The sequence below is a fragment of the Poecilia reticulata genome, chromosome 12 (assembly GCF_904066995.2).
Source record: "Poecilia reticulata chromosome 12, P_reticulata-male-v2, whole genome shotgun sequence".
NCBI lineage: Eukaryota > Metazoa > Chordata > Actinopteri > Cyprinodontiformes > Poeciliidae > Poecilia > Poecilia reticulata.
Window position 1 is genome coordinate 10,404,347 of NC_088841.1, and position 24,267 is coordinate 10,428,613.

General features: G+C 39.6%; 1 protein-coding gene across 2 annotated transcripts in view; it reads left to right on the forward strand.

Annotated features, from left to right (window-relative positions):
- The window catches only part of loxhd1a (lipoxygenase homology PLAT domains 1a), a 28,578-nt gene extending 4,520 nt beyond the window's left edge, over positions 1 to 24,058 (forward strand). The window contains exons 3-41 of one of the 2 annotated variants that reach the window (XM_081613407.1): positions 1,291 to 1,371; positions 2,131 to 2,315; positions 2,904 to 3,002; positions 3,834 to 3,982; positions 4,071 to 4,194; positions 4,334 to 4,584; positions 4,662 to 4,797; positions 4,909 to 5,069; positions 5,191 to 5,277; positions 5,378 to 5,513; positions 5,639 to 5,793; positions 5,891 to 6,051; positions 7,784 to 7,860; positions 7,991 to 8,187; positions 8,280 to 8,472; positions 8,569 to 8,729; positions 9,555 to 9,888; positions 9,989 to 10,140; positions 11,436 to 11,569; positions 11,876 to 12,024; positions 12,400 to 12,504; positions 12,582 to 12,710; positions 12,787 to 12,954; positions 13,047 to 13,228; positions 13,346 to 13,462; positions 14,495 to 14,657; positions 14,812 to 14,966; positions 15,483 to 15,692; positions 15,819 to 15,954; positions 16,033 to 16,241; positions 16,375 to 16,560; positions 17,918 to 18,045; positions 18,147 to 18,264; positions 19,011 to 19,188; positions 21,133 to 21,318; positions 21,924 to 22,094; positions 22,744 to 22,876; positions 23,057 to 23,212; positions 23,322 to 24,058. In XM_081613407.1, the coding sequence (XP_081469533.1) occupies positions 1,291 to 1,371; positions 2,131 to 2,315; positions 2,904 to 3,002; positions 3,834 to 3,982; positions 4,071 to 4,194; positions 4,334 to 4,584; positions 4,662 to 4,797; positions 4,909 to 5,069; positions 5,191 to 5,277; positions 5,378 to 5,513; positions 5,639 to 5,793; positions 5,891 to 6,051; positions 7,784 to 7,860; positions 7,991 to 8,187; positions 8,280 to 8,472; positions 8,569 to 8,729; positions 9,555 to 9,888; positions 9,989 to 10,140; positions 11,436 to 11,569; positions 11,876 to 12,024; positions 12,400 to 12,504; positions 12,582 to 12,710; positions 12,787 to 12,954; positions 13,047 to 13,228; positions 13,346 to 13,462; positions 14,495 to 14,657; positions 14,812 to 14,966; positions 15,483 to 15,692; positions 15,819 to 15,954; positions 16,033 to 16,241; positions 16,375 to 16,560; positions 17,918 to 18,045; positions 18,147 to 18,264; positions 19,011 to 19,188; positions 21,133 to 21,318; positions 21,924 to 22,094; positions 22,744 to 22,876; positions 23,057 to 23,212; positions 23,322 to 23,802 (6,433 nt within the window). In that variant the 3' untranslated portion in view covers positions 23,803 to 24,058. Of the gene's footprint in view, positions 1 to 1,290; positions 1,372 to 2,130; positions 2,316 to 2,903; positions 3,003 to 3,833; positions 3,983 to 4,070; positions 4,195 to 4,333; positions 4,585 to 4,661; positions 4,798 to 4,908; positions 5,070 to 5,190; positions 5,278 to 5,377; positions 5,514 to 5,638; positions 5,794 to 5,890; positions 6,052 to 6,109; positions 7,568 to 7,783; positions 7,861 to 7,990; positions 8,188 to 8,279; positions 8,473 to 8,568; positions 8,730 to 9,554; positions 9,889 to 9,988; positions 10,141 to 11,435; positions 11,570 to 11,875; positions 12,025 to 12,399; positions 12,505 to 12,581; positions 12,711 to 12,786; positions 12,955 to 13,046; positions 13,229 to 13,345; positions 13,463 to 14,494; positions 14,658 to 14,811; positions 14,967 to 15,482; positions 15,693 to 15,818; positions 15,955 to 16,032; positions 16,242 to 16,374; positions 16,561 to 17,917; positions 18,046 to 18,146; positions 18,265 to 19,010; positions 19,189 to 21,132; positions 21,319 to 21,923; positions 22,095 to 22,743; positions 22,877 to 23,056; positions 23,213 to 23,321 lie in introns of those variants that run through there. The other variant, XM_081613408.1, reaches the window with a different exon arrangement.
- The last annotated feature ends 209 nt before the right edge of the window (positions 24,059 to 24,267 follow it).

Here is a 24,267-nt window from a genome sequence, read left to right on the forward strand (position 1 = left end):
GGTCTACAAAAGGATGGTTAACATTCTGTACTTGTGTTTGCTTGTATTGTGAATATGAGACTGTATGGGAGAGAATTCCTATTCAACTTTCCACTGGTCACTCTAAAAGCGTTGACATTTGAAAACAGACTAAATGGTTTCCTTGTGAAGCAGGAATCTCTCCTTCATACAGATGTAAAAAGAAAAACAAAAACAAAAAAAAACTATTGGACTCAGAATATCTGGAGTAAGGAGGAACTATGTGACATGGCTAGTCTTCATTTCCATTCACAAAGGAATGAAAGAAGACCACGATGTCATTTATGCAGATGATCAAATGACTTCCAGGGGATCTTATCAGCAGCAGGCTGCTTTTATCTCCACTCACGCTGACTGACAGACAGAGTTACCTTGGCAGCGTACAGGACACACACAGCTTATTGTCAACCACTCTGGATCATGTCATCCACACCTTGTGGTGGTCCCATTCATTCATTTTAGTATGCATCAACATGTGTTGTATTCAGTATGTCCACACTGTGTGACAGCTAATTTGATAAAATACTGGACAAAGTTGCCTTTGATTCCTCTGGTATTTACACAATAAACTTCTGGCTTAGTTAGCAGTTTCACCTTACTCCGATATGCGTCTGGTCCTGCCTGTATTGTGTCGTGACAGGTTTACACTTTGCAGCACAATACAGGTAAGGGAGATGCTTATCTCTTCAAGCCTCCAAGGCACATTAAGAATGTACTTCTTTGGAAATTCAGTGTGATTACAGCAGATTTAAAATTGCATGAATTCCAAAGTTTGCAGTATCTCCTTTTCATCTTCGCGGGCAACTTGAAATGGAGTATGAGGGCACAAGTTCACCTGTTGACAGTTTATGACTTTAATCCTTGGCTTTATCGGAGTAATATTAAAAACAAAAAAAATAAAAGATAGATGTTGGTCTGTCAGGGAATCTGTCAACAGATACAAGAGGCCGTCTGATGCGCAGTCTTGGGTTAGAGGGGGATTTCATGTGCTCACACACTCTGTTTCCTCTCTGAGAGGGGCAGAAGTACAGCACATGAAAAAGGAGAAAGGGGTGAAGCGGCAGAGACTGAGGAAGGTTTCAGATTATACCACCGCCATCAGTCCACTGGCGTCCCTTATGCCAGATCAGCTGGGGCGATGCCCTTTACAGATTCTGAGATCAGATCCTTAATCTGTCTGTTATAATCTCACTGGATTAAATAATGGAAGTTGCTCATGCCAGATTTCTCACAAATGTTAATACTTTCTCACTTATTTATTTTGATTTACAGAAGCCGAAATGCATTTGAGAAGAATAAGACGGATGTTTTCCGCATCAAAACACAAAACATTGGCCCAATTAAAAAGCTAAGGTACTGTATCATATGAAAATGCAAGTCACTTTAAAACTTCTCTTCATTGCTACACTAAAGTTGTTTTCATCATTGGATCAAATGTTCAAAATTCCTAAGTTTTAGGTCACTCAATGAAATGTAAGCTTCGTAGTTAAATAAACCATGGAGAATGTAAGCATGTGTTTATCTGTTGGACATGAAGAGATTTTGTCCAGTGACAAAAGGTTAAATCCCATCTGTTGTTATGAGTGGATTGAGTGGATGAAGGGGAAGCAGAGCTACATCACAGCCAGTCCACACGAGTTACTGAATCAGGCAAGGATTTATGAAACCCAAATTTCTAAACATGCAAAATCACCACCTCTACAAGTTCAAGAGCAATCACATCGAACACTTTTCATCTCGTCTCACCATCATCACCGAGCAGAGCTATCACTGTTGCCGTGGAGACCACTAAGCTAACAATTAGATGCATTTTATATGAAGGAGTTGTAGCCAGCTGCAACTGGTACTTCTTAGAGGTTTCTCTCAACAACAGCATTTTTCCTCCCTATTTTCCAGAAAAAACAGATTTGTAGCTTAGCTACTGGGTGTATTGTTCATACTCTTGTTCCAGCTCATTTCACTTAGTCTACATGACATGTCAGGTATCTGAGCGGCATTGTATGAAATTAATAATCTTGTTTAGTATTAAACTATAAAAAAATTTCTCGTGTGATGAGATGATTAGAGTGTGCAAATCAAATAATGTGAAACTCTGACTTTTGTTTTCTCTAGAATTGAACATGACAACACGGGAATGAGCGCCAGCTGGTTCTTGGACAGGGTGGTGGTGACCGACATGATCCGGCCCCATCTGCGCTTCTATTTCCCCTGCAACAACTGGCTGAGCCGGGAGGAGGGTGACAACCTGTTCGTCAGGGATCTCCTGGGCAGTCAAAACCCCATGGATGTCCCAAAATGTAGGCCACAAACTCCTCTTACAAAACCACAAAACAAGCGATTATAATTGGAAAGACGTTGTTTGGAAAAGTTGTGGATCGTAATAGTGATTTGTAAATGTAAACCGAGACCTCAGAAACGGCATAATACATTTTTAAAGATGAGGCAACCTTCCACAAAAACTGAGAGTAGTAATTGGATGTGTTTGACAAGGAAAACACTACTTTGCCTGAAAGTCTGCAGGTTGTCCTATAGTTTCAGGTTGTAACTGAATGCTATGCCAGTGTAGTCCTCGGGTAAAATTGTTCCCTGTGACCCCTGCCGTAATGCGATCTAACATCTTAGCACCTAATGACAATCAAGTCCAGCATTGCGAAGAGACTGTGCCATAAGAGACAATCGTAGCAACATAGCTGTTTGTCAAATACACACCCAGAGTTATAAATATTTGATTTGGAAGCCATCTCAGAGGTGATATTTGAGAAACCTTAAGAAAGGGAATAGAGCAATTTAGTATTCTCCACTGTTGATTGGAAATTGCGTTTGATGCTGTTCCGGTGATTTTCACAAGTCATTTCTGGCCTGATGTGTTATTTTCTGTCTTGCAGTAAATAAATATCTTGTGAGTGTTTTCACTGCTGATATGAAGGGAAGTGGGACTGATGCCGATGTCTTCCTGAATATCTTTGGAGAACATGGTGACACAGGTAATGTAGAATACACAGGACTGTAAAGGTTGGGTCTTCAAATGCACTCACTGACAATAAAGAGTAAACACAAAGGAAGAGTGGTGGAAATGAAAAAATAACACACATGGGTCTGTATTACAGTCATTGAAATGCCAGATCCACTGGGTCATAGAGATGGCGACATGCTCCATGTTAGAAGAGTGTGGCTCCCCTTCTGGCCTGGATACAAGCCACAGATTGCTGTGGAATGGAGTCTTACAGCTGTTGTCTCCAGTGTTTTCCCGCTGTGTTGATCCTAGAGATCAGAACTGGGATGAAAATGATGTCTCAACTGATGCCACACATCTTTGATTGGGCAAAGATAACAGAATCTGGGTAGCCATGGACCTGCGGATGCCTTCATGTACACATTGGCTTCAACACTGGGCCAGCTGTGCATCTGTATAGCCCATATGCCAAGACTCATGTGAACCCACAATGCAACTCAACTTAATCCTGTCAAGTTGGGGTAATGCTGTATAATGCATGTGCAAAGAGTGTTGGATGGTTGGATAGTTTAGCAGCTGCCTTAGATCACTTCCTCTCCTTGTGCCACCAATTCTGTTCTTCTATGAACCTTGCACATTTAAGGACATAGAACCTTCTCTGACTAGTTGCACCAGTTAACATCTAGATTGAACTGTTGCTTCTTGGTGCTTCACCTCTTGGATTAAACTTATGTAGATTCAACACCAGTCCAATATAAAGCTCAAAATCACACCTATTCAGCACTTTTCTTTCAATAACAGCAACTATGGGTATCTTGAAGTTTTACTCTGCAATTCTTAATCATATTTTGTAATGTGAAAGGCGAAAGAAGGCTGGACAGTGACAAAGACAACTTTGAACGTGGTTCAGAGGACAAGTTTACGATAGAGGCTCCAAACCTGGGAAGGCTTAGAAAAATCACCATCGGCCACAACAACAGAGGTTCCTCAGCCGGATGGTTTCTAGACAAGGCATGTAGATGGATGAAGTCGTGGGTTTAAAGATGTGCACTTCAAAAATGAAAACTGCTAATTGTGCTTAATGTTCCTTACCTCGCAGGTTGTGATAGATGACATGGGGAATAAAGAAATATATGAATTTCCGGTGAATCGCTGGTTTGCCATGGACGAAGATGACGGCAAAATACAGAGAGACGTCTTGGTTGGATCAATGCAACCAATGGGTGTGATAATAAATGCCATCACCTTGTGTTTGCTACACTTTCAGCATGAACTATCAAATAAATTCCTATTTAAATCCATTTAAAGAGTATGTTTTCAATCCAAAAAAGGTAATTTTATACTTTTCCTCTGCCTATTCAGGGATTATATACAATGTTCAAGTAATGACTGGTGACATCAGGGGAGCAGGAACCAACTCCAAGATCCACATGGTCATGCATGGCTCCAAGGGCTTAAAAAACAGTGGCAAAATTTTCCTAGAAGGTGGTGCCTTTGAGCGAGCTCTCATTGACATCTTTAATGTAGAGATCTGTGAACTGATCAGCCCTCTCAGCAGGGTCACCATCGGTCATGACAACGGTGCCGTTGGTGCAGGGTGGTACTGTGAAAAGGTACTACACATTTCTAATTGGTAACAGATTGATTGTAACAGTGTGGTTTATCCATTAAGCAGCCATTTTGCTTGCAGGTGATGATATACTGTCCATTCACTGGCATTGAGCAAACATTTCCATGTGGGATGTGGCTGGATGAGGACGAAGGAGACGGACTTATTGAGAGGGAATTGTATGAGATGGTCTCACTCAGACAGAAAAAACAGAAAAGTGAGTTCATAAAATAAATCATAGTGTTTACTGTGTAGACATTTTTTTTTTAAATGTATCTTTATTTATACAAATTTTGTGTTGGAATAATACTCTTTTTATTCACGCCAGAGTACCCATGGTCCTTGTGGATTTGGACCTCAGACATAAAAGGCGCCGGCACAGATGCCCAAGTATTTCTGCAGATTTATGGAGAGAAAGGAAAGTCAGATGAGATCAAACTGGAAAACAATTCAGATAGCTTTGAACAAGGACAGCTTGACAAATTCATGGTAAATCTGGGATCATCTCATTCTTTATTTGGTTTATTTGTGATATTGAACATTAAAATGTTCCTAGGAGGAAATTTTAATGCTGTTGTTTATACCTAACTTTTTGGGGGGATTTCTGTAGATCGAAATGCCGGACATGGGAAGATTGTTAAAATTGCGGATCTGGCATGAGAAGAGAAATCCATTTGCTGGCTGGCATTTAGCGAAGGTGAGCCACGACTATTCTTTTTGTTGTGTGAAGAAAGTTCACAAACCAGAGTGCAGTAAAAGGTGAGCTTGATGACAGATGAGACTTCAACTTTCTGCAGGTCACTTTGCTCAAGACTCTAACCATGGACAAGTACTCTTTTGAATGTGGCCGCTGGCTGGACATCAATGAAGATGACAATGAGATCGTCCGAGAACTTCCCGCCACAGGAACACTCATTGATGAGCCTCTGCCCCGTAAGATATCAAGATATTCCCCAGTTATTAAAATATATAGTGTTTAAGTAACTGTTCCAGGGTTCAGGAACAGTGTGAATAGTTCCTAGAGCAACACCAGCTCTTCTCTGATACTTTTATTTCAGTGATAAAGTATCGGGTCACTATCTGCACTGGCAATGTCAGTGGTAGTGGCACCGATGCCAGCGTGTTCCTCAATGTTATTGGAGACTTGGGTGACACAGGAGAGCGTCTCATGTTTATGAGCAAAAACAACGTCAACAAATTTGAAAAGGGAAACGTGAGTAAACGATTAAACTAAATTTAACATAAATTTACATTCTTGTTCTTTGTGAAACGTATTTCAAGTCTCTATTTTCTCCTTGTTTTGCCCACAGCATGACGAGTTCCTCATCGAGTCAGTCTTCCTGGGCCAGGTGCGGAGAGTCAGAGTAGGTCATGACGGCCGCGGTGGAGGCTGTGGTTGGTATCTTGATAAGGTGTTGGTCAGAGAGGAGGGACAGCCTGAGTCCTCTGCCACTGAGTTCCCATGTTTCAGGCAAGACGATACTCTGCACATGATGTATGACAAGAAGCATTTTGAGCTGTAAACTGAAAATCTTAGCATATATGCTACATCTATCTCAGGTCCTCTTTAAGGTCTTTGCTGGATTTACTTCAATTTACTTTAACTCAGGTACAAGGATCAGAAAAAAGAGGGAGCAAAGCAGCCAAAGTTCATGCACAGGCATTCACACTACACACTAGTTTAGAATGGATCTAACCTGATTTACAGGGTTATGAAATAAAATCTTTACCCATTGTTGATTTCATTTGCTTTTTATTTTGTGCTCATCGAACAAGTTTTGATATCAAACAAAGATAGTGTTACTACATAAAAAAAAAATAATCAGAAAAGACAAAAAACCCTGCAAAAACCAATGCACCCCCTCTATTAAATCATGAATGAATGGTGATTAATCAAATGTTTGGAATTAACCATAATTTCAAATGTCCCACCAAATCTTAATTAATGATGACAAACAAATATTCTGTGATAAATCTTGTTCCAAAGTCACTACAAAGCCTTAGGACACCAGCACAAAATAAAAGGAGAAAATGAAAGAGTGCTGAACTTTACCAGGAGCGGTTGGCCAACCAACGTTAAAACAAGATGAGTCACCCAGGAGGTCACAAAAGAGCCCAAAACCTCCAAGGCCCTGCGGACCTCATTCGCCTCAGATAGCCCATTAATGACCGTAATCATGTCATCTTGATGATCCCCAAGACCATTAGGAAACATGTTGGTGGACTTTTGAGATGAAAGTTACATCTTGCTTAAAACTAACTGAGCATTTTAGAAAAACAATAACATTCAAACACGGTGTAGTGATGTTACGGTCTACGGCTGCCTGGGTGTCCTAAGACCTGGGAGATTTTACCTTAATATATTTATATTTTGGACTGTTAGAAAATAAGCAGCGAATTTTTGATGTTTTTTTAATCTTTATATTCAGTAAAATGTAAAAAGCATGTTACATGTAGGAAAGTGATAAATATTATTATAATAACTCACATGTTTACATCCTAATTGTTCTGTGCGAAGCCCACTAAGCCAGCTGCCAGAGGGCTAAAATCCTTCCGACATTTTTAGAAGTCTTCTTACTGATGCAAATTGCCCATGTTTGGGGTCAGTAGGTTTCCAGTGGCATGTGTTTAAGTAGTTAGGTAAGAGCTGGATGGCTTTGCCATTACAAATGGACACTAAATGCATGCAGCCAGCCAGCTCTCTCGTTCTGTAACTGGAGTGCAACCGCAAAGCTGGGTGCAGTGTTACTTCCCGAGAAAAAAAGTGTTCTTCCTGCCTGTCTGTGTTGCTCATTAGAGACGGCTTGGGAGTCTTAAGACAAAGTAATGAGACAGAAGAGCCATGTTCATGATTCTTCTTGAGTTTCTTTTATACAGCCAATTATTGTATCCAGTCAAACGCACATTATCACAATTGATGTGCAAACTTTGATTGTAATAAATATTAATTTTTTTATGTTTAAACTGTGCCTTAAGTTTAAAGCTGGGTAAGTATTACTTCCATAAGACAAATAAATACATTTGTTGCATGTGTACATTTCATGTTAACTTTTATAAATTGTATATTACCTTGATTTTGTGTTTGTCTTGTTAATATAGATTTTTTTTTTCTTTAATATTAGCGATTTATGCTAGTTATTTTCGTGGCAACAATGCACTACCAAATATATTTCTCAAATAAAGATAACACGTTTTTATTCTAGGTGGCTTGATCGCAATGAGGATGATGGGCAGATTATACGTGAGTTGGTTCCAGCTGGAGACGGGGTGCGTCTCTTTAGTAAGTCACTACAAAGACAATTTTTCCAAACCCATTCATTGAAAAAAAAAAGAAAAAAAAAGAAACACCAAACAAACAATTTAGAATTTGTGTTAAAATTTGAATAAACAATGAAACATTTTGTGTGCAGATGTCGGCTACCACATCGCAATCAAGACAGGCAGCGTGAACGGTGCCAGTTCTGACTCCAAAGTGTTTGTGAAGCTGTACGGTGAGAAGGGCGACACTGACAAAGTGATCCTGGCCGTCTCAGACAATGACCTCAGGAATTACTTCGAGACGGCAAGAACTGACATCTTCACCCTTGATACATATGACATCGGAAAGGCAAGTGTGTTATATCTCGGAGAAAAATCATGTTCAGGCACTTCATTTGAGGCTAAACCCTGTATTTCATCCATTTTGCTCTGTACGTGCAGATCAACCGTCTTCTGATTGGTCACACAAACGAAGGCTTACGAGCCGGATGGTTTCTGGACAGTGTGCAGATTTCCGTGCCGGTTCATGGGATGCAGTATATGTTCCCGAGCCACCGCTGGCTCTGCAAAGATGAATCAGACGGCAAAGTGGAGGTTGAAATCTATCCCAGCGAGGTCTTGGAAATTGAAAAATGTAAATGAAAAATTAAAAAAAAAAGTATGTCCCTCTTATTTACATGGTTTTTTTTTCTCAACTTGTCGTGGTGAACTCACACCTTTTCTTTAACAGTGATCAACTATGAAATAACAGTGGTCACTGGCGACATGCGATCAGCCGGGACCAACGCTGACGTCTTCTGTCAGATATATGGAGACGAAGGGAAAACTGAAATCCTTGCCCTGAAAAGCCGCTCCAACAATTTTGAACGTGGCACCACTGAAATCTTCAAGGTCTCTGTTAAACCTTAAAATATGCTAATGTCCACTGTGTCTTGCAAAAATATTCATATCTCTTGAACGTTTTTGCATTACACTACCACCTCAGTAATGCATCACAGGGTTTGCAATAATTTTTCTTTATAAAAAAATGGAAAATCTGAAAGCAGAGATGTGCACACTTGGGAGTTGCTACAGCAAGGGTGTCAAACATATTTTTCTTATCAATGTCCTCAAAGTGCTGGTTGTGGCAAACTTCTGAAAATTTAATAACTAGCCACCTCTGCACTCAACGAATAGTTCTTAAAATTTAATAAAACTGAACATCATTTCAGATTGATGTAATTTGGCAGCATATATATGTAAACTACAGTAAAAGATTGTGGCCACTTGGAAAAAAAGTAATTCTGGCTTTACTTTTCTAAGATAAAGTCAAAATTCTGAGAAAAAGGTCCAAATTTTGACTTTTTTTTCCTCAGAATTTTTATTTTGCTTCTCAGAATTGACCTTAGAAGATTAAAGTCAGAGTAATTCTGACAAAAAGTCAAAATTCTAAGAATTTTTTTTTCCTGTGGTTTTCGTTGAAAACTGCTGTTATTTTATTGACAAAATATTGTTTAAACAGACAACAGTTATTTTCAAGGTTTATGTGTCTCTGGGCCACATGAAAATTTATGACGGGCCAAATTGCAAAGAATGAAAAGACAAAAAACCTTCAGTCTCTAGATGAGGTTTCTTACAATCACAGCAAAAGATGCATTTAGAGTGAAAAAAACAAACAAAAAACATTTCAGACACATACATACATACTTTAAATACTGTCGTTTCCCTAAAATTCAGATTGAAGCTCTGGATGTCGGGAAAATCTATAAAATCCGAATCTTCCACGACGGTAAGGGCATCGGAGACGGATGGTTTCTGGAGATGGTGGACATCAAGAGGCTAACGATGGCCATGGTGCAGATTGAGGTGAAGAAAGAAGAGACAACTAAAAAGGACAAGAAGAAGGACAAGAAAAAGAAAAAGAAAGAAGAGGAGGAGGTGGAGATAATTGAGGAGCTGCAAGAAGTGGTGGAGACATTTACTTTCGCTTGTGGCCGCTGGCTGGCCCGTGACGAAGAGGACGGGGAGATTGTGGTTGAACTGCTGACTGACTCCAACGAGGAATTGGAGAGTAAGTGGAGCATGGCTGTAATCTGCACACTCACTAACTCTGGCAGTATTTTAATTAGCCACTGCATGCCATTGAAGATTTACTTATGTTTTCCTTTCAGTGAACTCTTATGAGGTTTATGTGTACACTGGGACAATGTGGGGTGCCGGGACCGATGCCAAAGTCTACATCACCATTTACGGAGAGACTGGTGACACAGGGGAGCGATGGCTCAGGAAATCCAATCACCTGAATAAATTCGAGAAAGGACAGGTATGTTTTGTTTGGTGGAACTCGATTTTAAAATCAAGTTCAATTCAACTTTGGTTGTCAAGGAAAACGGTCGCCACTTCTAGTGGAATATTGTATTTCCTGTACGTATGATCCAATTGTGTTAAAAGATATCTTCTCTCAAGATTGCAGCCTGTATTTAAAATGTTTAAAAAAATTAGTACTTCTTCTACAACCCTTTACAAGCTGTAGCACACAGAGAGCAACCTGCTCTGTAGAATATTGAACGATTTATATTTGTTTGTGTTTGTGGACAAGGAACTGTTTTTTGCAAACTTGCCTTCCAACATACTGGTTAGCATGTAGATAGTGGCCACTACACTGAAAAAGCACAAAATCTTACCAAGTATTTTTGTCTGATTTCCAGTGCAAATATCTTACTACACTTAAAGTTAAAATAAGACAAAACAAAAACACACAAGTAACTTTTCAGCAAGAAATAGAAGCTTGTTTTATGTCAATAATTCTTTAATATTAATGAAAAAAAGTTCTAGTTCCACTTAAGGACACGTTGACTTAAAGGAACCAAAAAAAAGTTAGGTTTCTTTAAAAAAGCTTCCTTCAAAAAAAGTTATTTGTAAGTTGGTTTTGTCTTGTTTCAAGTGTACTAAGATATTGCCACTCAAAACCTGGACTAAAAATACTTGGTAAGGTTTTGAGTTTTTACAGTGTGGCTGTTTTTGACATTTGATGACCTTAAGATGCCACTTTTTGCTGCAGTCCTCCAACTGAGCTTCAAAGATTGTTACCTCCTTCACCATATTCCTCAGTGTGTGTCTTGGCAGGATCGGTCTAGGTTTCCTCATTCCCTTTTTGAATGGAGGCCAAGAGGAATGTGCTTCTGCTTCAAGTGATGTTTATGCCTCAGGGTCACAGGAAGTCATGGATTACTAATTGAAAGTTCATGCATGCGTTGAGGAGTTCTCTATTAACTAAAGAGAACTAAAAACTTTCATACCCATGTTATATTTAGGTTTAAAGTGATCTTTTAATTTTACCAACATGCTTCGTCTAACTAGTAGTAACATTTGCCCCAGCCAGAGTGGTGACAAGGAGGCTTTCCAAACTCAAATACTTCAAGTTTATCACCAAAGATGAATCATCAAAACACCAGCATGATCAGAAGCATGATCAACAATTAGGAAGGTTTTAATTCCAGTAAAGATTTATCTTTTGCTTATTGAGAAGGGTATAAATATTTGTTGACATGCCATTTTCTGATAAAATGTAAATAAAAAGTCTCTTTTTCATATTTCTATTGCTTGTGTGTGACTCAGGAGGATGTTTCCAGCCTGACTGCAGTTGATCTCGGGGTCCTGAAGAAGCTCAGGATCCGTCATGACAACAGCCAGGCCAGCGCCGGCTGGTTTTTGGACAGAGTGGAAATTGTGGACACCAAAGATGACACAACGTGAGTCATTGGGGTAACAGGAAGAGGGCAGCTGACCACTCAGCTATTGAGATCAGAGTTATCTGATCTGAATAACTGAGACCACAATATTGAAAAATGGTGTTCATTTAGGATATTTCACTCAGATGTGATAAAACAGTATTAACTCAGCCAGCTCATAAAACATATTATGTCAGTAGAGCTCCACTGTGTGGTATAAAACTGTACTTGACTTTGAAAAAAAAAAAGATCACCAGTGTTATGTGGAGACTTTGAATCTGAAGAAATCTAGAGAATATTTAGAATAAATCATGTACTTGGACGCAGGTATTTTTTCCCATGTAAACGGTGGCTTGCTGTTGATGAAGACGATTGCCAGCTTGCCAGAGAGCTGGTCCCTGTGGATGAAGCCTTCATGAAGAAGGGGGATGAAGACGAAGACGACTCTGAAGCAACACTTGGTTTGGAACAGAAGGGTGAGAACAACTATTGAAAAGCAAAAGTATGATGGTTCAACTGAAGACCATAATAAAATTTCATATTGCAGGATCTTCATCTCCTATATATTACTGTATTTTTTGTCACTTTTTGTTTTTATGTATCTTTGATACTTTACAGTTGCATAGCTTCCATCTCTATTTTAACTATTATTATTTATTTCTAATTTGCGTCTCTATTTGCCTACCACGCATATAAATATTCCCAGATTCTATTCTATTCTATTCTATTCTATTCTATTCTATTCTATTCTATTCTATTCTATTCTGAACCAATAAGACCCATTAAAAGGAAAATAACTCGCCTATTTATTAACTTTTGTTTTGCTTTTTGGGGGGCGGGGGGTTTGACAGCCATGTCAACAACATACGCAGTGAGGATAAAAACCGGCGACAAGAAATATGCAGGAACAGATGCGAACGTCTTCATGACCCTTTTTGGTACCAAGGATGACACAGGTGACGCTTCAAGCTATTGTATTGTGTTTGATTTGCATGAATCGTAATGCATTAATCTCCTCTGTGCATATCTGCAGGTATAATTACTCTAAAGGCCTCAAAGACTCATAGAAACAAGTTTGAGCGAGGCATGATTGATGAATTTACAGTGGAAGCTGTTGACCTGGGACCCTTGAGGAAGCTGCGCATTGGACATGACAACTGCGGTACATTTTTTATTTGATTTTTTTTTAAAACATTGCTAAATAACTCAAAGTTCATTCACATTTATGAATTTTTAAGGAGGAGGATCTGCAGGGTGGTTCCTCGATTGGGTAGAGATCGATGCCCAGTCTGTAGGACAGAAGTTACGTTTTCCGTGCGGCCGCTGGTTGGACAAAGGAGAAGATGATGGGGCGATTGTCAGGGATCTCTTTCCTAATCCTCTTCAAACAGAGTTTTACACACCATGTAATACTCACTGTTTTGCGTTGCACTCATATGAAATTTTCTTCTTTTGGATGTGCCAAAAATACCTTCGATTTGTGTCTTTTTGTTCCTAGTTGTTCCGTATGAGATTAAAACCTTCACCAGCGACGTTTTCGGAGCCGGGACAGACGCCGACGTCTTTATTGTTCTGTATGGAAGAGACGCAGTGTGCACACAGCAGAAGTCCCTGTGTGTCAACAAGAGGGAAAGGAGAATGTACTTCGAAAGAGGAGCTGAGGACATGTTTATTGTTGAAGTACGTTAAAATATGAGAAGCTACAATTTAATACATGAAAAAAAAAATTAAAATCTTTTGGAAAGCACATGGTGAATTTTTCCTTTAAAAGAGCAATTTGTATTGTTGTTCTTGCAGTTAGAAGATGTAGGGGACGTAATTGAGAAGATCCGCATCGGCCATGACAACCGGGGGGTCAACCCGGGCTGGCACCTGGACAGAGTGGAGATTAGACGCCTGCTCAGGAAGGGAAAGGTACGTCTGCAGTGTGACTGCAACAATAGAGGAAACTATATTGACCAGTAAACTCTTTAGCATTCAAATCATCTGGTGAAAAATGCTATTTCTTTTAATTATTGTTGCATCAAGCAGGTATGCATTATTATAAAACCCCAAATGAATGTAGCATTTTTCATAAAAAAAAAAATTGTGTTTCACCTTGTAGAAAAATTTGACTTCTCATAGTATATCTGTACAATCGTTATTGTGACGGTAACGTTGAAGGTAATCAATGTTTAAAATATCTATTTTTTGAATAATCAGATGTAAAAATTAATTATTAGATAATAACCTAAAAAAATACATTATATTTACAGATTAACCTAAATTACTGATAGCAACTGCAACACTTCAAACTAAACATTTATCAGGTTATCAGCCGGTTAGAAATATTTTAATGTAGAAAATATTTAAATTTATGAGTGTATTGGCAAAGGTTCCTCTCAACCATTTATTCCAAGACTGACTCTGGAAAATGTTCTGTTTTAGGGCTGCAAAGTCATTTCTCTTAGCAGTTCCCCTTTCACAGAAACAGTTTGGACGTCCTACCCCATTCGAAGCCTGGGGTCAAGGGTTAACATTAGGCTGTAAAAGAGGATTCAGCCTAATGTCCAACAAACCTGATGTTGTTTGTTGGACAAATATCCAGATGGCAGTTCTTGTAAATGTACAGCACTGGTTCCAATTCCTGTAAAACATTTTATTCGGAATCCAGGATTGATGAAGAACACCCCCAGTGTGAACACTGGCTAATCTACTGAAAACACAATTCAACCCTGATACTGATTTTCTGTTTAAAGTCGCAGTAGACCTACATTTACCATCTATTTACCATTTACCAGCGTTTTCTTCTTCTGTTTCTAGTCAGCAGGTGGTGATGTTCTTCACCTAGAAAACTGACACTGCTCCAACAGTGTGGTTTTACTATGATCACGAATACAAATTCGAAAACACAGACAGAAAATACTGAGATAAATTCTTAGAGGTAATAATGTTCATTCTGTTTAGGGCTCAGAGACTGTCATCTTCCCCTGTGAGCGGTGGCTTGCCAAGTCAGAAGATGACGGAGAAACAGTGCGAGAGCTGCAGCCCTCTGACATCATCACCGAGAAGCTTTCCAGAGACGGCAGCCTGAAAGTGACTGAGGTCGAAGTGGAAGATGCCCTGGAGAGTATGTTGTGTCTTGCTCTTTTCCTTTGCCTCTTTCCCTTAATAAATCTGTCATGACAGCATTGTCAAAAGATGGTAAATTGCTTCTTTGTTTTGTTCATTGTCTTGAAAATAGCCGAAACCGATGTGTTCTGTTGCTGTTATTCCCACCACAGCGCACACATACAACGTGTCAGTGATGACAGGTGATGTAAGCGGCTCTGGAACGGACGCTAACGTCTTCCTCACGATTTATGGAGACCTGGGGGACACTGGGGAGAGAAAACTGAGCAAGTCGGAAACGAACAGTAACAAGTTTGAACGGGGATCTGTAAGAAAACGTTTTCTTAGCTACAGCATTTGAAGAGAAGACGTGCAGTGCTCGTACACCTTGAGCTTTTCCACATTTTGTCATGTTACAACCACAAGCATCAGTGCAAAAATCATACATGACTAATAATCTGAACACTTTTTCCTAATATCGAAGGCACAACTCTTCTCCCTATACAGACTGATTTTTATGGCCTCAGTCAAATTGGAATGGGTGAATATCAAAGTCTTTCCACTAATTATCTGTTAGATTTAGTTCTGGACTTAGCTTGGGTCATTCTAAGTCATATATCTGTACATATGCTTTAAATTAAACCATTCCATTGTGGCTATTCATATTTTTATTTGCAAATAAACTTGAAACTTGTGACTTCACACTTCATCATCTTGCATAGTGTCAGTCTGTTCCATCAAATCTTAATAATGTGGGAAAGGTCAAGTGAAAGGAATACTGTACTTTCATGAGGCACTGTATATATTACACATGCTTGTAATTCATCATCATCTTTTCTCCAAGGTGGATAAGTTCACGATTGAAGCAGTGGACCTCGGCCAGGTTTTTAAGATAAAAATCCGCCATGATAACAGCATGGTGAGTCCTGACTGGTACTTGGACCAGGTGGAGGTGTTCGATCTGGACACAGAAGAGGTCTACCTGTTCTTATGCGAGCGCTGGCTCTCCAGGAAGAGGGAGGACAGACTCATTGAAAGAGTCTTCTATGTCAAGGTAACACACGCAACCATAGGACTCGATAGCTATAGATAAAAATATTTCTATCTTATCTCTGTTATTTTCTGTTACTAAGCAGCTGCATCTGTTTGTGCCTGTATTTCTTAATTACTTGTGTTTTAGGATTATGACGGTGTCAGAGAGAGCGGAAAGAGTAAAAAGACCTCAGCCTCGACAGTGAACAGTGTTGATAGTAACATGAACAAAAAGAACAAGAAGAAGAGGGAGGACGATGACGAAGAAGAAGAAGATCTACCAAGTAAGAAATATTCACACATTCATCATGACCTCATTTTGAGGTCGGTCACACCCTCAAGGTTTTATACCCGCCTTGCAGTCATACCGTACCACGTCTCCATCTGCACTGGGCCGGAGCGGGATGCCAGCACCACCAGCAGGGCATATGTAATCATCGCTGGGGTCAATCACGCCCAAACGGAGAGGCTGTGGCTCGATCTCCCTGATGGGAGGAAGGGCTTTCAGGCTGGCTCCTTAGAGAGCTTCGAGGCCCACGGTTCAGACGTGGGGGAGATTAAAAAGGTGGAGGTGAGTAACGGGGGTGAAGCTTTTAGAGTTTCACCGAGGAACGGGCACTCCCATGCACACTCACACATGACTCAAAGTGCTGGAAAAATACAGCCTTGTTGTGTGAAGTGATTGTTCTTTCCCTTCCCCGCAGCTCGGCCATGATGGGGCCACTCCAGAGAGCTGCTGGCTAGTTGATGAGCTGGCCGTTGCTGTGCCAACCAAAGGGGTCAAATATATCTTTGCTTGCAAGTGCTGGCTGGCCAAAGATCGAGGGGACGGCTTGACTGCCAGAGTGTTCAATGTGTTAGATGCAGAAGCCATTGCTATCTCCCAGAAGGTTCGTAAATGGACAAGAGAAATTACACAATCTGTTGTACTTTCACATGTAAAAAATTGTGAAATCTTTAACATGTTTGCTTATTTTCAGCATTATTTATAGCTAGGAATAACTAGTTATCTAATCAATAGGGACATCTTAAAAAACAGCTAAAAATAAATCCCATTCTAAAAAATCTAATGTATAATATTACCTGATATTACAGTCAGACTTCCTCAAGCACATAATTACATCCCTTGGAAATCCTTCTTTGACATGTAGCCTCTAATTATGAGTACTTTACAGAAATGCATTTGTACAGTAGTGTGAGTACATTATATAATGTAATAACTCAATACATTTTCAGGTTGTCCAGGTGTTATTGTATCTAAAGCACTATTCTCATTTTTATCACCCTTAATGACTTTATCTGTCTTATATATATTAATAGAATTGGTTTATGGATCGTATAAGAGCAATAAGACAAGTTTATTATAAATTTTTGATACAGGGATATACTTTACAGTTAAATGACATATTTATGACTACTAAAGTCATCGGGCACATAAATTAATCACTGGGTGTAAGAATTTGTTTTGTTGACAGATCATGTCTTTCAAGAAAGAAATTAGTATTAGTCTTACCATCTTGCCTCTGTTTATTTGTATTACTGTCAGACAGAATAATTATTCCAAATATGTTTCCGTTTAATAGCTAAAACGCTCAAAGGATCTCTAGGAAACAATTGTCACTTAGTTTCTCTTTTAGAGCTATATTATAAGATGTAAAAGCCACTTTTATAATCATGTGGTTTTGTAAGGACTACATGACTACAGTGTGGCCATTTTAAGCTGTTTTTATTTGTGATTAGCACAGTAAAGAGTAGGCAGCATTATTACCAAGAGTCTGAGATGGCTTACCATGAGATTGTGTCTTAACGACAAGATTTCAATATTGTGAAATCTAGCATGTTCTGCAGCAGACAGAAGATGAACTCTGAACGGAAAAACAGATAATTTTGCTGTAATACATTTAACCTTCCTGTTATCTGTTGAAAGCCTTGCGCTCTCATGAACACTTTCTTTTACATCGTCGAGCCACATTTGAGTTCTATTTTACTGACACTGAAGATATCTAACTAAAGAGTGTTGTTAGTACAACCTGGTAGCACTTATTGAATGTTCAAGGATCTTATTTTGAAATTCCAAACCAGTGAGTCTCTGATCAGGGTCAATCAATATGAAAATCGTCCGATTTCCATGCCACAGATGATTTCTTAGTTCTCTAAATGTGAAAAACAAAATATCCTGATTCAAATTGACTACCTTGTAGCGGGTTGTTTTCTTATCTGATTTGTGAAACATCATGATTCTTTCAGGTTATCTATGAGTTGACAGTAGTAACCGGAGATGTGCAGAATGCAGGAACGGACACCAAGATCTTCATGTCTGTGTTCGGTGCCAACGGCAGCACAGAAGAGATTCTTCTGCAGAAAAACGAGGACAGGTAGCCTAAATATATACATATATATTCTTTTCATATCTTTACACCCATTTTCTACTCTGAAATATGAAATAACACTCTGAGTTGCTTATTGTGGGGGTCAGGTTTGAGCGTGGTCAGGAAGACACTTTCAACATGGAGATCGATGACATAGCCCCACTCAAGAAAATGAGGCTCCGTATTGACGGCTCCGGCAGCCGACCCGACTGGTTTCTCGACAAGGTCAGCTCACGGTGCAAAGCCCTGCATCTGGACACGCACACGTACATGTTAGCAGGTTCTGTGAATTAGCACACGAGTATAAAAAAAAAAGGTTTCTCATTACAATACCCTGCAAAAACACCATCAGAGGTCACTTCTACCATCTACATGAAGTTTCAGCTTTAAAAGGTTGGAACGTCTCTCCCTGCTAACACTGCCTCTGCTAAAGCTGTGTGGCAGCAGAGCAGCCAGGAGAAATCCCACGCCCTGTCGATCTGTGCCAGGAACTGCAGTGTGACTGTGAGCATCTCCTTGACTCGCCCCGTTCACAGAGCCTGGTGTGTTCAGCATCACAAGCAGATGTTCTGCCTATACGGATAGCTGGGACCGCGCATTGAAATGAACTCGACGGCTGACTGGGCGAACATCCAGAATAGCAATCAGCCCAAATAAACGTGCATACAGCTGAGCTAATAAGAGAGTGGTTGCATGGGCAAAGCGCTTCCACTAACAATAAAATATTTAGAGGACATTGCAGCGATGCATTTCATCATCCATGCATGGAGCACTCTAGTAATAGCTTATCCCTGATTAAACACTGATGCATTACCAATAACCAGGTGTTGGTTATTGATCTTTATTTGCTGTTTTTTTTTCTAGTGCCATCACAAAATCCAGTGTCACGTCCTCTGACGTCATAAATTTTTATTGGCATCTCTCCTGCTTTGCATCAGGATTATTTTAAAACCCAGCTGTTGTGAATCCAGGTGATCATGCGCGACCTGAGCACAGAAGAGGTGTACGTGTTTACCTATGAGGAGTGGCTGTCCAAGACACGCGGACCCAAGAGGACCATGATCTGTGAGATGCCTGCTGCGGTGGATGATGAGGTGATGGTGGAGCTCACCACCTACATCATCCAGGTCAAGACAAGCGACGTTTCAGGTGAACTCCACAATCAGAGATTAAGAAAAGCAGGAAGAGTGGCAGGTTTCCCTGAAGGTCTCTGTCATTACCGACATTTTTTTAAAGGAAACTTTGAATGTGATATATTTATTCTTTTAATACCAATGTAAGGAAATTGCAGGAAATTTGAATGTTATTAAAAGCCACTCAAGGCACCCCAGCAATTAGCCAAAAGTTGCCAAATAGTGATTACTCGCTGTTATATCTAATTGTTGTCGTTGTGACTTGAACTTTGTTCGATCCCCACCCCTAAGCTTTTATCCTCCCTTTACATCCAGGATTCTAATTGTGTTGTAACTCAGAAACACAAAGTGTTTTCCATTCCCTAACTATTTGATGTCAGACGTTTCAACCATTGTTCCTGCTTAATTGGCTCTTTGGGAGAAATAAAAGTGTCCAGTCCACATCCATTCAACAAATTCCTGGTAAAAAGGTCTACGTTGACAAGGAAACTGTTTCCTGTTGTTGTGTTTGGTTCCAAATAAAACCTATGGTAATACTTTTATTTCAAGTAGGGTGTCAGAAAAAATTAATAAATGTACTTATTTGCTGAAAAAGGCTGTTTGTGATTGATTAACTTTTGATACTTTTGTGATTTTCATGTTTTATGACTTGTGATATGATACTGGCCCTTTGAAATTGGACTTTTCTTATTGTGGTGACTTCAATCGAACATAATCTGTGTTGAATAAATATCATAAATATTATGAATACATAATCGAGCTGTTAATTTAACAAACTTCATCTTTAAAACCACTAAGCTGCAAGTCGTAAGCCGCTGATCTGAAGGTCTCAGCATTTTAATCAAGCCACAGACGAATCTGTTTGGAGCTTTCTTTATTTTAATATTTCGAGCACGTGTGAGAGAGAGGGGGGTGGAAAAAGAACTGATTTGATTCAGAGGCAGACAGCGCATGAGGCCATTTCAGGTCTACCTATCAGGCATGCTGTCATCCATCCAGCCAGCCTTTCATCTCAGGGTCATTGCCAGGTTAAGTCCCGGGGTGTTCAAACTCAGGAGAGCGGCTCAGACAAACTCTTTCATCACCAGCATCCCCCAGCTCTGCCAGAAAGATCCCAAGGGACTCTGTAGTTAACACGGACGTTTCATCTGTCAAGTGTGTCAATTTGTTTTCACGCCACTTTCAAAGGGATCCATCTGTCAGCGGTTGGATTTTGAGCCCCCTTTCATCCGCAAACATAACATATTCTGATTGTAAATGAGATCACTGCTAACAAATCGCTAAATACATCTCATCCTGTCCCCTTTAGTTCCAATCAGAAGTCGGGGTTAAGTTAGGTGTTCGTGCTTCTTGTCCTCGTCCAGAAGGTTTTCCTGCAGGAAAAGGGATGTTATTCATTTGATTGCCACATGGTGATGAAATAAATCCTGTTTAGTAGTCATTCACACTGCTGCGCCACGTTTTCTGGCTGCAGTATTTTCACAGTTGCACTGCTGATCAATGTGATAGCGTAGCGAGAGGTCCGAGCCGACTTCAAAAGACCCCGCTTTGCCTCTGGCAGTTACTAGAAACTAGGATGCAGCCCTGCACCAAATGCTGAGGCTCTGGGAAGAGAAAGCTGCCAGTGTGATGGAGACACGGCCACATGCATGCAAATGACATGACAAGAGGTGGAATGGAGAATGCATGCAGAAAATGTTTTCTGATTGCCTGTGGGACTTGGGATGTGACATTTGCACATAAAATATGAAAACAAGATCCTAACTTCTTTAAAATAAGTTCTTATAATCAACTTTATGGCAGTATTATGGCATTCTCAGCACGTTGAATAAAGAGAGAGAAAATATGTTGAAAACAAGCAGCAAAGCTTAAATGCCATAAAACTTGTAACAAAATCGCTCCACTCTGCAGTTTTATAACAGTTCTTATAATTGTGTGATTTTCTTTTCTGTCTGCACAGGAGCGGGCACCGACGCCAACGTGTGGGTCATTGTTTTTGGAGAGAACGGTGACACGGGGACGCTGGCGCTGAAGGACTCCACCAAGTCCAACAAGTTTGAGCGCAAGCAGGTGGACATGTTTCGCTTCCCCGATATCCTCAGCCTGGGAGACCTTTCCAAAGTCAGAGTTTGGCACGACAACACAGGTCAGCTGCTCGGATAAATGGTCACTTTGCATAACGGGAAGATTAAATTAGGAATGATGACACTGATTTAGCTGAAATCTTTAGTGACCATCTATCTGATTGTTCTGACTTTGATCTTGTTTTGTTTGAGTGATTGTTTCTAATTCATGTTTCTTTTCTTTTCTTTTTTTTTGTGAAGCACTGTAAGCTGTATTTTATGAGGCCTTACTTTATCAACAGGCTACAATTTAATAAATAGCTAAAATATACATAATTTATTAAATGTCATACATTATTAAAATGATTGTGTGCACGATATGTAATTCCCCAATTTATTTAATTGTATTTTTTTTGTTCCTCCTTTAAAAGAGTGAAGCTAATGTCCAAAAATACCTTGGTAGGATAAAAATTCAACAAAGGTTTATAAACTTGTAAGATTATATATTTGATGTTTAAAAAAAAAAAGGAAATGAAGGAAAAAGAGAGAAAGGAAAATAACCCTTATTATAATTTAAGAAAAATAAATAAATACTTAATTCAATGTTTACCTCAGGACAGGTCAATTAATTTCCTGTTAATTAGATGAATTGCTGTCTCTCACTTATTCTTTTTCACTCGTTTTGCAGGTATTGCTCCAGGTTGGCACTTGGAGCACATTGACGTGAAGGATGAGTTCATGGACAAAACTTTCCGTTTTCCTTGTGATCGCTGGCTTTCCAAGAAAGACGATGATGGACAGATAATGAGAGAGCTGGCCTGTGCAAACAATGATTATTTAGACCTCAACGAGAAAACAAGTAAGCTATTATACACCCTTTATGCTTTATGGTACCCCTGGAAAGGATGAGTAAAAGTTACTTTTCACATCTCTTGCTTAGGATGCACATCTAAAAAAAAATACTTTTCTGTTCTCCCATCACAAATTTAAACAGTTCAACGAACACTTCAACTGTGTGCTTTGCCCAACTAATTGGAGTTTATAGCAACAACCACTGGGTCTAATGTGATTAACATAGAAGAATAGAAATGTGATGAACATAGATTAATATAGAAAAGCATTTCCCACTGTCAAGTACTTGAAGTACCAAGATATTTTTATTACAAAATTTGATGCTTTGATCTGAAAATGGGTCACCATCAAGTCTATCAGTAGGGTAATGTTTGAAAACATAATGTGCATCAACATAGAAATAATGCAATAATTCCCTCAGTGCCAAAACCTAAATCCTTTAGAAAACCTGAAGGGAAAACTGAACAGAAGAGAGCATAAACTTAAATCTCAGACTCTGGTTGATCTGAACCAGAGTATGATTGTGCTTCACATCTTTATCCAGGGAATAAATAAGGGTGAAGTGTTTTGTTTCTTAAAGCTAAATAATGAAGTTTCTGTTGGAAGATGCCAGAAAGATTGTACCGTGACTCTGTTCTGGACATTGTCTCTGAAAGAGTATGAAATTTGCGTCACAACTGGAGACACAGACGAAACCAAGGAGAATGCCTGGATTGTACTGGAGGGGAAGAAGTGCAGATCAAAAGAACTTGTAATGGAGAACTCTTCAAAGAAGAAAAGGTTTTTGAGGTAAGTATTTCCTCGTCTAGTTTGGACATTTTTCCTGGTAAAGTTGTTTTTGTGATGCTGTTTGCACTTAGGTTAATCCAACCTGCAAAAATGACTTGAAGAACAAACCATTTACTATGATAACATCATAGTATAATGTCAAAACTGAATCATTAACATTAGCATTTTTTTCCTTTTCAGGGGAAATGTTGACAGATTTGAGTTTTCCTCAAAGAATGTGGGTGATATTGCTGCCATCTGCCTGGGCCACACGCCCAAAGATGGGAAGAAAGTGAAAGGAGAGGCTTACTGGCATGTCGACGAGGTAGTTGTGACAGAAAAGGAGCTTGGAAACAAGTAAGAGAACTGTTACAACTCCTTTAAGAGTCATTTGATTTCTACTAACACTCGTAGGTTTGTTTGTTTGTAAGCTAAAAACTTCCCGTTTTCTTCTTTCCCTGTCTAGGTACATCTTCCGCTGCAATGCCCTTATCCCACTCTCTTCGAAGAGGGACGATTACCTGACCTTTGAGTGCACAAAGACCGTCGAGAGCTTCGCAAGCAAAGCTCGAAGCCTGGTGCCCGTCAAGTATGAGATCATCATCATCACAGGCGACGAGAAGGGAGCGGGAACAGATGCCAACGTTTTCATCACAATCTACGGCTCCAACGGAGACTCAGGTAGTCGCCAACTGCGGCAGAGGCTACGTAACCTCTTTGAAAGGGGGCAGACTGATCGCTTTGTGGTGGAAATGCTGGACATGGGCGATCTGCAGAGAGTTCGAGTGGAGCACGATAACTCAGGACTCTGCCCTGGCTGGTTGCTTGACAGGGTGGAAATCACCAACACAGCCAATGGCGTCACCACAATTTTCCTCTGTGGGAAGTGGCTGGACACGAACAGAGCAGACGGACAGATTGCCAGGGTGCTCTACCCAAAGTACTGACTCTGAATTAATTTCTGTAAGGGCCAAAAGCAGAAGGATCTACCTTAAATATTAAGTTACCAAAACCATTCGGGTGCATTTTATATCTCAGGAATGGATGATGTTTTCATTTATAGACTTGATTAAACTGGGGAAAAATAAAAGCTCTGCTTTCTTTGGTCAGGGAATATTGCAGAATGTGCCATTTTTATTTCCTGCTGTGAATTTTGTAAATATATGTTTTATAAAAGATTAAAATGTTTTGTATTCACCTTAAGCACATTTTCAATTTTGTTTAGATCTCTTGCTGATCCATAAACCCCAGCTGTACACATTTTATAGCCACTACAAATTAATAAAGTATATCAATAGGTTCTTGTAGGAGTATTTTAGCATCAAAGACACTTTGATGGTGTCTTTGATGGCTTGACACCATCAAAGAAATTTACAGGTAAATTTCTTTGATGGTTTTGCTCATTTTCCTAG